Source organism: Augochlora pura, chromosome 4 (genome assembly GCF_028453695.1).
Source record: "Augochlora pura isolate Apur16 chromosome 4, APUR_v2.2.1, whole genome shotgun sequence".
NCBI lineage: Eukaryota > Metazoa > Arthropoda > Insecta > Hymenoptera > Halictidae > Augochlora > Augochlora pura.
Window position 1 is genome coordinate 23,362,350 of NC_135775.1, and position 11,968 is coordinate 23,374,317.

The 11,968-nt window shown below is 31.4% G+C and overlaps 3 protein-coding genes across 4 annotated transcripts; 1 reads left to right on the forward strand and 2 right to left on the reverse strand.

Annotated features, from left to right (window-relative positions):
- Positions 1-1,253: 1,253 nt before the first annotated feature.
- On the forward strand, positions 1,254-3,842 carry LOC144468645 (activating signal cointegrator 1). Its single transcript, XM_078178261.1, has 10 exons — positions 1,254-1,464; positions 1,530-1,639; positions 1,705-1,820; positions 1,887-1,980; positions 2,090-2,357; positions 2,411-2,714; positions 2,789-2,952; positions 3,029-3,150; positions 3,213-3,404; positions 3,477-3,842. Exons 1-10 carry the CDS (start codon positions 1,397-1,399, stop codon positions 3,545-3,547), a joined length of 1,509 nt encoding a protein of 502 aa, XP_078034387.1. The 5' UTR covers positions 1,254-1,396; the 3' UTR covers positions 3,548-3,842.
- A 140-nt stretch (positions 3,843-3,982) lies between these two features.
- Tamo (PUB and ZnF_RBZ domain-containing protein tamozhennic) lies at positions 3,983-9,197 on the reverse strand. 2 transcript variants are annotated; one of them, XM_078178260.1, is made up of 6 exons: positions 8,871-9,197; positions 8,748-8,814; positions 8,377-8,517; positions 8,098-8,297; positions 7,685-7,864; positions 3,983-7,613 (listed from the first exon to the last, which is right to left on the reverse strand). In XM_078178260.1, the coding sequence occupies exons 3-6, from the start codon at positions 8,507-8,509 to the stop codon at positions 6,276-6,278; spliced, it is 1,851 nt and encodes a 616-aa protein (XP_078034386.1). In that variant the 5' UTR covers positions 8,510-8,517; positions 8,748-8,814; positions 8,871-9,197; the 3' UTR covers positions 3,983-6,275. The 2 variants fall into 2 exon arrangements, with proteins under 2 accessions (XP_078034386.1, XP_078034385.1); XM_078178259.1 differs by having other exon boundaries at positions 8,748-9,196.
- Positions 9,198-9,386: 189 nt separating this feature from the next.
- Positions 9,387-11,422, reverse strand: LOC144468646 (DET1- and DDB1-associated protein 1). The gene is made up of 4 exons (XM_078178262.1): positions 11,261-11,422; positions 10,850-10,988; positions 10,713-10,774; positions 9,387-10,621 (listed from the first exon to the last, which is right to left on the reverse strand). Exons 1-4 carry the CDS (start codon positions 11,261-11,263, stop codon positions 10,511-10,513), a joined length of 315 nt encoding a protein of 104 aa, XP_078034388.1. The 5' UTR covers positions 11,264-11,422; the 3' UTR covers positions 9,387-10,510.
- Between the last annotated feature and the right edge of the window lie 546 nt (positions 11,423-11,968).

An 11,968-nucleotide genomic window follows, 5' to 3' on the forward strand; every position in this document is an offset into this window, starting at 1 on the left:
GCCATGAAGTTTCATCGTGGCGAATTTTTCTAGCCAGAACACTTTGAAATCGAATTAAGATGTATCGCGATCCATCTTAATCGAACAATTCGCTGTGCGACCTATTTCCATCGTCTTGACACGAGTGCATACAGCTGCACCGATGCAGAATTTCTCTGGTAACGCGGATCGTGTCAAGGCGAGTCACAGAAAATGAAACCGAGTTTTCAGGCGACGTTAAACCGTCGAACAAGCGGACTAATGTCGCTAATTAAAGAGACAATGATGTTACAAGGAGTTGCAGATTCCAAATTGGAAAGCATAATTAACTTGATTTGTTACCAACTAGATGGAACGAAATAAAAATTAAAGTGTACAAAGAGTACACTAAAAATTATAATAATAATGAATAGAACGTTCGCAGAACAATCTGTTCCTGTAACAATGATATTATGTCAGAAATAGAAAAGACATAATAGCTTATCTTGATTCTTCAACGCAAACAACGATCTTCATTTATGACTATACAATATAGATATAGTCATATATACTTAACTGATGCCAACAATGATTCATAAAGAAGTTTTCTAGCATGTGCACGCAGAATGAAAACGGTAGACGCGTGAATACATTATTAATGGACGCGTGAAAACTGATGCTGGTTGCAGTGCAGTAATTGTTATGTAACAACAGCAGAAATCGAGACCCGACTCGTGTGTGGATGAATACGTGACTCGGTTGACACGTACCAACCACTGAGTATGCAAATTTAACTGCAGGAAGATCCGTTTGTTAAACGTCCCGAAGGTCTCGCGTTGGCCTACGCAAATTTTTCAACCAACGCGACTTGTATACCTGAAAAAAATGCAACTTTTACTTAGGCGACGATACTTAGATCACTGTAAAAAATTAATAAGCCATACAGTTACATATGACACAGAATTTAATAAAATTATCGTATTTACAGTAGTTAATGGTAAAACCATACGTTTTCGTTTTTTAATACATGTGAAGAAACGTGAAACGTTTCCGGTACTGAAAGTAAATATTAAAAATTACTATCATTATAGAATTACGTTTTGGGTTATTCAGCGACTGCTACGCATTTTATCCAAACTTACTTTCGTTTATTGTAACGAAATCAGTCTTCCTTTGAAAAAACTGCTCTACCATAGACAAAATAAAGAAAAGAGTCCCCCTCTTCTAGTTTATTATGAACTAAGTCAACTGCTTTATCGACCCAAGAGTTGAAGATTAGTCCTACTCATGGATATGAACCTCTTCAAGCCTATGGTTAGACTCAGTATCTCTTACAATTACGAACATCAATGTTCTTTACCTTGTAAACTTTTATAATATACGAACAATCGTCTTACTTAATTCTCGCAAACAATATTGGAATAATAATTTATCGAAAATGGAAGAATGGATACAAAGAAATCTATCCGAACTCGTAGATTTTCCTGTTACAGAAGATATTGTAACGTAAGAAAGTTCGCTATAAAATAATATTATAAATAAATCAGTACGATACAAACATTTGTTTTCAGATATCTTATGTCGATAGAAAACGAAAGAGATTTGGACAAGGCCTTGCATGATCTGCTAGATTGTACTAACCATAGGCACGAGAAATTTATTATAGACTTCAAAAAACGAGGTTAGTACCTTTAATTTTTGTAACATATTTTCTGAACCAGATATATTCACTATTGTTGTTTTTAGCATTAAACAAAGATCAAGGATACAGGAAGATAAATGATGCGAGTAATGAAAGTACAAAAAAAAATGAAAAGAAAAAGGCACGGATGAAATCAAAAGAGAAACGAGAAAACAAACAGGTATTGAAAAAGATCTGTGTAGTTTGATACTTTGAATTGTAAATTGACCAGACATTATTCGTTTAGTTCCAAGAAAATGTAAAGGTAGAAAAAATAGAAAAGAAGAGAGTTAAATATACAAATTTGAACCCATCAGACGGACAAAAATTTTTATTAAAAGGTACTTTCTATGTCAGGCTTCCAGAAGCACTGTATATTTAATATTCATTCAGTCTGTGATCCTCATATTTGAATCACAATTTTATGTTAATATAGAAATATTTTCTTAGGCAGATATAAATGTGATTGTGAAGCAAGAGGACATGAATTATTAAACAATTGTGTGAATTGTGGAAGAATAGTTTGTGTACAAGAAGGAGCTGGCCCCTGTTTTTATTGTAATGAGCTGGTATGTTCTCCGAAGGATCAAATGACCCTCAGTACAGACAGTAAACAAGCTGATCTGATATATAATAAATTAATAAATCAAAAACCAGTCAAAGGAGTTGAAGAATACATTAAGCAAAGAGATAAACTTCTTGAATATGATCGTTTTGGGTATGTACTAAATATTACATTCTTGAAATATATGATAATGTTATTTATTACAGTTCACAGGGTACAAAAGTGATCGATGATGAATGTGATTACTACCAAACAAGCAATATGTGGATGTCAACCAGTAAGAGAGAACACCTACAAAAATTAGAAGAAGAAAGAAGTGCAAGAAGACACATGTCCCGTCTGAATAAAATGACAGCTGTTACACTTGACTTCATGGGTAGAAAAGTGATTGAAGAAAAGGAACATGATGATTTTAATGAAGATGTATTTATAGACATTTCTGATATAGATACTTTCAAAAATTCTATTGCCTACAATATGTGCTCGGATATAGAATGCGAACGTCCGATTGTAAGAATATTATTAATAACTTTGGGTATACACTAATAACATTTGCATTAGTAAAGAATATCATATTTTTACAGTATGTAAAATCTAATGAGACTGAATTGTATAAAACTAGAAGCAATGTTTCATCTGCAACGAAAAACGTTATTCAAGACAAAGAATATTTAGAAATGTCTGATTTGGGTGTATGTTTGAGCTTACATCAACCATATGCATCTTTGTTAGTAGCTGGGATAAAAATGTAGGAGGCTGTGTAATGACATCTTTGAATGTATTAAGAAATATAATAAGGTTTTCATATTCTGCTAATTTTGTAGGCATGAAGGACGAACTTGGTACAGCTCACACAGGGGGAGATTGTGGATAGCTTCAACAGCTAAACAAGCCACTACTGACGACATTTCGAATCTAGAGCATTTCTATCGCCTTCAAAAAAATGGTGGATACTTAATTATTGCATATTACACAGTTATACATTATTAACAATACCAATATTTTTAGATAACATCATATTTCCCGAGAGTTATCCACCTAGTTCTTTACTAGGTTGCGTAACCGTAACGGATGTTTTACCTCAGGAGGAGTACAGAAAAGTTTATCCACATGGAGAGAATGACAGTCCATACGTCTTCATATGCGAGAATTTTCAATCACTACAAGTAAAATTTCCAATACAGGGGAAGCATAAAATTTGTAAGTAACATTATTAAACAGTATTTATCATACCCATTCTGAGAATTTAAAAATTGATATTATTGCTCACAGATAAGTTGGAACCAAAAATACACCAAGCAGCTGTTAAAATATTAGAAAAAGCTACGAAAAATTCTGGTTGATAATGGAGTACTTGTTTAAGTTATAACAAATGACGTTTGATTTGAGTTACAAAATAATAAAAAATGCATTTCTCTTGCAATATATAATAAATGTTATTTATTATTTGTACACAATAGAATATATAATACAATATACAGATAGTTTGCAATATGTTACAGCAACCATTATAAGATTTATATTTATATTACACTAATCGCTTTTTTCTGTGTGATCAATGAAAAAATATTAGCAGTTTTTTCTATTATATTTAAAATATCAGACTTCTGCAATATTAAAAGTAGTTTTCAGTAAGGTCATTCTACGACAAAAGTCTATAAATTTGAAGTATAAAGGGAATATGATTCTTTGAAATGGCGCGTTACAAATTTTATTGTTCTTTTAAAGTTATAGTACTATAGTTATACGTATTTTAAGAACATATTAAAATCTAACCTTAGTAACAAAAACTTGGGGAAGTGAAAACAAAATTTGTACTTGTAGACTAATAAAAAAATTATGTGTAAGAGTCTAACAAAAAATGAGAAATCACTCATTTAATAATTTAAAACACAAATACATAATTATACATGTACTCATGACAATATATTGCGTTGTCTAACATAAATGTCTAAGATAAAAATCAATTTTGAACAAAAAATAGCTCAGACATTATTAACAGACAAATTGCTTTAGGAATGTATAAATATGAAAATATTCTCTACGTATTTTTTTTCTACACGGAAAACAATTATTTGTTGCAGATTTTAACTAAAAAATTTAGTTACATATTTGCCAATTGGTTGCTTAGTTTGAAATAATAACTATTAATTTGAATATTGTGCAGTCTATCAATAATTATATTATTTAAATTTCTTATGCATAGGTACGCAAGTATTGTATTTCTGTAATGATATTATTTAAATAACATATTATTATTTAAATAATAAATATACGTAAATCAATTCAAGATAACAAATTATGTTTTTTCGTATATCCGCAACATAAAGCAACATTTTATTGAGCTGTTTAAAAATAATCATTTTACTGTCAACATTCTATAGACTAGTATTTAGTATCCGTTTTAATAAAATACATTTTTTGATACCAAATTGATACCATTGATAAGCAGGTAAAATAATATATACACACACACATGTATAAGATCCTGTTAAATTTCACCAAGGAAAAGGGGAAACCATAAACGTCTATATGAACTTACAATGTACGTATGTGATAACTTTATGAACTAATATGTTTCATTCTAAATATCATTCCAATATATTCAATACATATTTTTCCTCTAAAATCGAAGTTGTTTTATGAATTCTTCATGTGAATAAAATACAGACGCCGTAGAATAAATAGTTTTCATATAACTTCCAGTATTATAAACTATTTAGGCTATCAAATATAATTAATGATTCTTTTTCCATTCATAATCTTTAGATAAACACGCGTATATGTTTAAATACTGTATTGTCGAATCAAATCTGTAATTAAAGCTTTAGCAACGATACAGGTTTAAATACATTTCGATTATGTCCCTACGCCTGAATCTCTTTTTACTCGGTAGAAGCGTAAACTCGTTTTCTTAGTATTGGAATAAAATTATGTAAAAATAGAAACAGCGTTAATATGAATAAAACGTGTTATAAGAAAACATGTAACGTACAAAAAGAGACCCAAGTATATTTAGACTCTGAACTTTGTTGCAACTCGTTTAATGAAATATATACTTTTTCAAAAATACCTGGAAGCTAAAATTTTTGTACGATTTGATCCGACAAAAAATGGTATCCGCACATGCCCATTCTTACCCTCTTTCAAACAAGTAATAGGCCACCACAATATTACCACAATACTAATACATCCATATCACAAATCTACTATATTAGAACAACTTTAAATAAATAATTTTTATATCTCCATTATATACAGTATCCCAAAAAGGTATTCATACACCACTAGGTGCTCTACTTTTAACGGCGATAACATTATTTGTAGAACATTAATATAACAATGAAATACACTTAAATGTAGAAGATTACCACAGCTTTCCAATAATACTGTATTTTATTAAGGTTTAATCACTTTATTACAAGATATAAAACAAATTTCTTAGCGAGTATGAAAACTATCGAGAAAAAAATATTCATTTGAAAGCTGTGGTAATCTTCTACATTTTACTGTATTTCATTGTTATATTAATGTTCTACAAATAATGTTATCGCCGTCCAAAGTAGAGGATCTAATGGTAGATGAATACTTTTTTCGGATACTATACTTTTTCAGACATTGTAAATTCGATTAATATAGTAATAGTGTATTCCACATCATATGATCATTTAATTATCTATCTTGAATAATAATAGAACAAAGTATGCCCTAAAATTTCGAGTCTTATTTAAAAAATTAAAACAATACTAAAAAAAGGATTATGGGATTATACATCTGAAAGTTTATAAAATTTAGAAAAAAATCCCATTTGTCCAAAAGCATGATTATTTAGAGTGGAATAGCTCTAATACATTTTTTCAATTTCTCCTACGTAAAGCGATCAAAAGAAATTGTTAACACCAACTCGAATCATCACGAGCATCATAACTGTTAACATAATTTTCTCATACACTTTACACGTATTTGTATATCAGGACAGCATAATGTATCCAGGCAATGTACTTACCATTTCTCTTTGTGTTCAAACACATGGAATATTAAATAAAGAGATATTCATTTCGAATAATTTCTCTATATGTAAGTAGGTGAATCCTTTAAACTGGTACCACAGGCTTCGCAAGTCGAGACATTCTGCTCATTAACCAATGTACATTTTGGACATTCTTTCCCACCGCTAGCTAAAGGTTTATCCTCGTTTCCTTTATGTTTAGACTTTCCACACATTTCACAAATATCTCTGGACGATGAATTAAGGTATGTACAAGTGGCACAGCTCCACTTGGTCTCCGTCTCCATACCATCTCCTTCCTTTTGCGAATGAGACAACTCAAAATTTTTCAACGTGTCTGCAATCTTCGCGATCTGATCGGAAGATCTGTGGGACCGCTGAATTGGAAGTGTCTGACTGCCATGCTTCTTATCCTTATTGTGCGAAGACAGGTGACTCTCGAATGCTGTATCAACACGATACCTGTTCGAATCAGTTAAGTCGAAGGATGAAGACTTCTTCTTAAATGGTAGCGTATCGTGATGATACTGTCGACCATTAGTCACGGATAAGTTGATATTATTTCCATCGGTTCTCACGCTTCTCTTTTTCTCGAATCGATATCCACTGTGTTTCTCATCTTTGTGGATTTGATTCAACGGTTTTTGTTTATTCGTTCTGGAATCGCAATCTCGTTTATGCAAGATATCCTCTCGATCTCCGAAGTCCTTAGAATAGCCTAAGCTTTCTAAGTTTCTGTACACGAAATCCCAATCACAATTATTGCTATCAATGATTGACTTCGCTTTCTTATCAACCTTCCCATAATCATAATGATCTCCGTCGCTGGACTGCTTTCTATAATAGTCTACTTCGTCCAAGTCCGGTATTCGATAAGACGACTTCCGGTTATGGAGTTTCTCGTAATTAGTAACAGAGACAGGCATATCCACCTCAATCAATTTACCCGTAGGCACTCTCGAATATGTCGGCATCGTAGTGTAATAAGAATTTGCGTGAACATCGCTCAAATATTTATTTCCATGTGGTAAACATCCGTAAGCGCTGCATCTGTTCATAAAGCCATGTTCTGTCGGTGGAAAAAATCTGGGCGCGGTGTTTGTATCTTCAATATATTTGTAATCAGTTTGACAAGCAGACACAGGCATGTTATAATTAGGAGGCATTATGTGATAAGGAACCGCCGGTGACGCTACATCTATGCACATAGGTTGGGCATAATGATAGTCCCTGTAATTCTCTATTTTTGTGCGGTTCTGGTGCATTTTTCCATAGAAACGATGATTCAATGCTCTAATTGCATGTTCCGGTGTCCCAACATGATTTTCCCTGAACTCTAAAACCTCCAGCCAGGAAATAGTATAGTTTTGAGAAACGTTCTCCCATATTTGTTTTAATATCTGCATCGAAAATAGTACAATATTTCAGTAAAGACGAGTTTTAACTGATGTTAATGATTTAGAGATATTACCTGACACTCAACAAAGGCTACTATTGCATCCCTGCTTACACTAGATACCTTATCAGGGTCTATAGGGCCTTCCAAAGTAAGAACACCCAATCCTGTGTGTTTATAACCCATTTGTTCAAACATTAATTCCGCATCAATTAAATTTGCCTCTACTTCATGTTTATAATAACCGCTATAGGTCTAAGGGATCAAAGAAAAGAGAGTAATTATAGTTTTTTAACATTATACGTCAGAATTGTGTAGCGTGCTAAGAAAATTGTGAATTTGGAGGAGCGAGAAGTGGGAAAAAGAGAGAAGGCCGTCCCTTCGACAGGGACAAGGGCAAGGACAGTTTCTGTGTATATATACATATCGGGACGGCGAATGTTGGAGGTAGTCGCCACAAATATGTAAATGATGTTAGTGGTACTGACCCTTAACATTCTATATTCTCTTCTCCAAGGCTGAGCCAAAAGATTGGCAGCATACAAAGAAATTGCACTCCAGGCAGTCGCAGCCCTGTAACCACTAAAGTCTTGTAGAGTGGCTGCAGATCTATGCAATATATCTGCAGTCTCTTGAAAAACATATTTATTCTCATTTGGAACAAGGCAGAGGTATTCTTTAATAAAACCTGAAATAAGTATAAATAAAGATATAAGTCATTACCTAGATGTAATAATTTTATAAATCATAAACTCCTTCATCACTACCTTCTAATTTGTGACGCTGTTGTAACTTTAGTGGACTATTATCCGTTTGTAAATATGCCAAATGGCTTTGTTCTAATTTCATACTAATTTCTTGTAGTCTGTCTGTTCCTCTTGTTATTAAGTCATTTGCCATTGTTGTTGCTAAAAAACAGAATCGTCCTTCATTATTGATATATATGTATACTTACAACAATATTTTAATTATTTTGCACACACAAAATATTCATGACATATAATATTTCTGTGTAAAGTGTAAGACACCGATGGTCCTTGAAATACAAGAAAGCAGGTGAATAAATAAAAGGAGAATGAAACTGGTAAAAACTAAATGAAAATGAAAGATGCCAATTAGAAATAGACATGTTTCACACCTATTAGAAACTCCTAGGAATGCAGCTTTAGATCAGATTCTTGATTCAAACTATGGCTAGCTCCAACCTAAAAATAAATCCTATATTTAGAAGCACCGCTACAGTGTTTATTCCAGGGGCTACCATAATATATTCTGTATTTGGAAGATGCTCCATCTCAGGTCCAAGTTTCCGTTGAAATTTTTATCACACGTTAAAGACATTGTACATCACTTCATAAACAATAAATATTTTTCTCCACAACTTTTTTCTTGGTTATGTTGCAGTTATGTCACGACCACTGAACATGCATATGCTAGAGATCGGTGCGTATGTCGGAGACGACATTCCTTCAGCATACTGCGTGTAAAAATAATTACAATTTTACTACATTATATTGACATTACTACATAGCCAATTGGAAACTTTGCTTTCAACAACATTACTGTCCTTGAAATACTGAAACCCTTTTCTTGTGACTACAAAATTGCATACATTTAAACAAAATTCAGGGCTTAGAACATTAATCTTTAAAAATCAATCAACTGTACCAATAGCATCCAAGATGCTAACTAAATTACATGTTTTATGTAAAATTATATGCAAATTAATCTGATTGGTATCCCGAAGATATTTGTAGTTGTTGATTCATTTAAATTTGGCGCCATTAAAATTTATCCAACTATAATAGGTACTAAGGGCTATATAACATTGATCAAAATTTAAGTTCAATACATATATAAGTGATAGAGCTATAATATTTGGTTTACGCCATTATATTGTACTTTATACAGGATTTATTGCAACGTGTCTTATAATACATGTTTATTTTTCAATGTTAACTCGTTCAATTTTCTCTTTGTTCAAAGAGTTACAATTCAGCAAGCTTGTTTTGTCTAAATATAAGGGAATTGTTATAAAAAATACAATATAATTTTCTTAGTAAAGTGTAACATTTGTTTACACAAAATTAACATACATCTAAGATATTCTGTTGTTCCAGAAATATAAATTTTTCATGAACATTTTAAATTATAATATGTGAAGACAGTAAAAAATATATAGATCGGCTATTTAATTGAAATTTTTAATTATTATGTCACATGTACTTTCCTATGTGTAATATACAGAATTAAACTTATGACTAAATTGTATGTGACACAGACATGAAGGAATTTTATAAAATGTAGAACACCTTTACAAAATTACTTCTGGCTAAATGCTGTAACACGGCATTATTTTAAACTAATTCAATACTTACATTCTACACAGCAATGTAATTATATTGCTATAATTACACTTTAGGTGTTCTTCAAGTAGTAATATTACACAAATGAAAGAATGATGTCAAATGAAGCAATAATGAATGTATTTACTTATATATGTATTGTGCTTCTAAGGTAATGTATCTTCCAAGATGCCATGTACTAACTCATGAAATCAATTTTGGACATACAGTACGGTATAGAAAGGCGCTCATCGATTCAACATAGCACGTAATCCTATTTTCATTGCAGCAATTTCATACATCTAAAGAAAAATTATTTAAAAACGTTCTTTCCATAAACTTAAAATAAGTTTCTCAAATAACATTTAATTTAAATACAAATTATATACTTAAACTCTATAGGAAACGTTTTTGCAATAATCTTTCTATTACACAGATATGTTTCTGTGACATTCAAGACTCATATTTGCACTGTGTGTTGTTGAAGTATGGTTTGTTTTGATCACATAAAAAATGTAATGCACTCAGAAATGGAAACCAAACTTCGCAATGTATTTTAAAGAATATTGTTTGCATCAAGACGTGGCCTTTTGCTACGAACTGTTGTTCCAGAATCATCTTCAGAGTCACCATTAGCAGATAAAAAATCTCGTTTTCTATCAGTATTCTGAAACATTTTATTTAAAAATAAATAACAAAGGATTCTTATAACACGATAGAAAATGCAATATATTTGTAGATATAGATACAAGTATTACCTTCTTGTCCCATTGTTGGTGAAGGTACCTTAACAATATGGTAGTTTTTTCGGTAACTATAACTGCAATAAGTACAAGAAATAGTAAATAAATTCTATTTATATTATAGTTATAGGTCATAGTAAATAAAAGTTTACTTTGTTCAGAGGGATGATCTCTTGTTGGTAAATAGACTGAGGGTTTTTTTACACAAGTTCTATTTCCATTGTCTGTGTGAAAATTAGCAAAATTATTTTCATTGTGCGAAGGCAAGCCTTTCAGAAACTCAGCGACAGACTGCAAACGCAGAATTTTGTTATAAGAAAATAGGTTAACGTAAATATCGAAAATTTATTTATTTTTAATGAAATGTATATATACTAAGAATCAAAAATTTCAAGATTTGTTGTTTAATTAAAGGAGACATTGATCAAATTCAAAAGGAAACAATTAAATTTTCATATATTCATTTTCTTCCAAAATAATTTAAGATAAATTGTATATAACCTATAAGATTATTTTGTGTCAAGGAAGAATGTCTGTAAATGTAAATAAAGAACAAGGTTTACCATTTCGATAAGATTAAATCACTACACAAGTTATAACTACGATACAAAATTAATTTAAAAAATCATATCCACATAAGAACCACACGTAATATTTATATACACAAGGAAAAATATGTTTAGAATGCTGTAATTGGTACGAAATCAACTACCGTCTACTACCGTCATTTCTTTAACCACAGATTCTAAAATACCTAGATACGCTCTAAGACATCAACTGAATTTTTGGAGGAAATTCCGGTGTTATATTGCTACATTAAACTTTTAGTGTGATCATTATTTTTTAATTGCAAATGACGTACTATAAAACGAGAAAACATTGAAATCCAATTTTTATTCAAATAAAGTACAACATAAAATTCGACAAGAATCATTTCGTTTGTATAGCGCCAATTAGCAATTGACTAATTTTGCCATGAGCATAATTTCGGTGAATTATTCTTCGCGTAATTATCTAGTACAGTAATAGATCCTACTCCTGAGCATCTCCAATTCACAAGTCGATCCATTAATGCGTATCGACATAGAAAAAATTCCTCTAATTGGTTGGCGATCTATTTGTGCCGCCCTCACAATTATAGTAGAAGGAAAACGGCGAGTGCATTACTGTACATAGCAATCTAAGATAAATTGGTTGTAATGGTAGGAATCATTTGTATTCGTTTAAATAATATTAGGAAAGCACAAATTTTAAATGGTAATAAACGATTG

Bases quoted from the DNA above. Each gene is read 5' to 3' on its own strand.
- LOC144468645 (XM_078178261.1), top strand. From the start codon at position 1,397: ATGGAAGAATGGATACAAAGAAATCTATCCGAACTCGTAGATTTTCCT. The intron at 1,465-1,529 runs GTAAGAAAGTTC...ATTTGTTTTCAG, and splicing joins GTTACAGAAGATATTGTAAC to ATATCTTATGTCGATAGAAA. The intron at 1,981-2,089 runs GTACTTTCTATG...ATATTTTCTTAG, and splicing joins ACAAAAATTTTTATTAAAAG to GCAGATATAAATGTGATTGT.
- Tamo (XM_078178260.1), bottom strand. From the start codon at position 8,509: ATGGCAAATGACTTAATAACAAGAGGAACAGACAGACTACAAGAAATT. The intron at 8,298-8,376 runs GTAGTGATGAAG...TACTTATTTCAG, and splicing joins ACAGCGTCACAAATTAGAAG to GTTTTATTAAAGAATACCTC. The intron at 7,614-7,684 runs GTAATATCTCTA...TTTTCGATGCAG, and splicing joins TAGCCTTTGTTGAGTGTCAG to ATATTAAAACAAATATGGGA.
- LOC144468646 (XM_078178262.1), bottom strand. The intron at 10,775-10,849 runs GTAAACTTTTAT...TACTTATTGCAG, and splicing joins AGATCATCCCTCTGAACAAA to TTATAGTTACCGAAAAAACT. The intron at 10,622-10,712 runs GTAATACTTGTA...AAAATGTTTCAG, and splicing joins ACCAACAATGGGACAAGAAG to AATACTGATAGAAAACGAGA.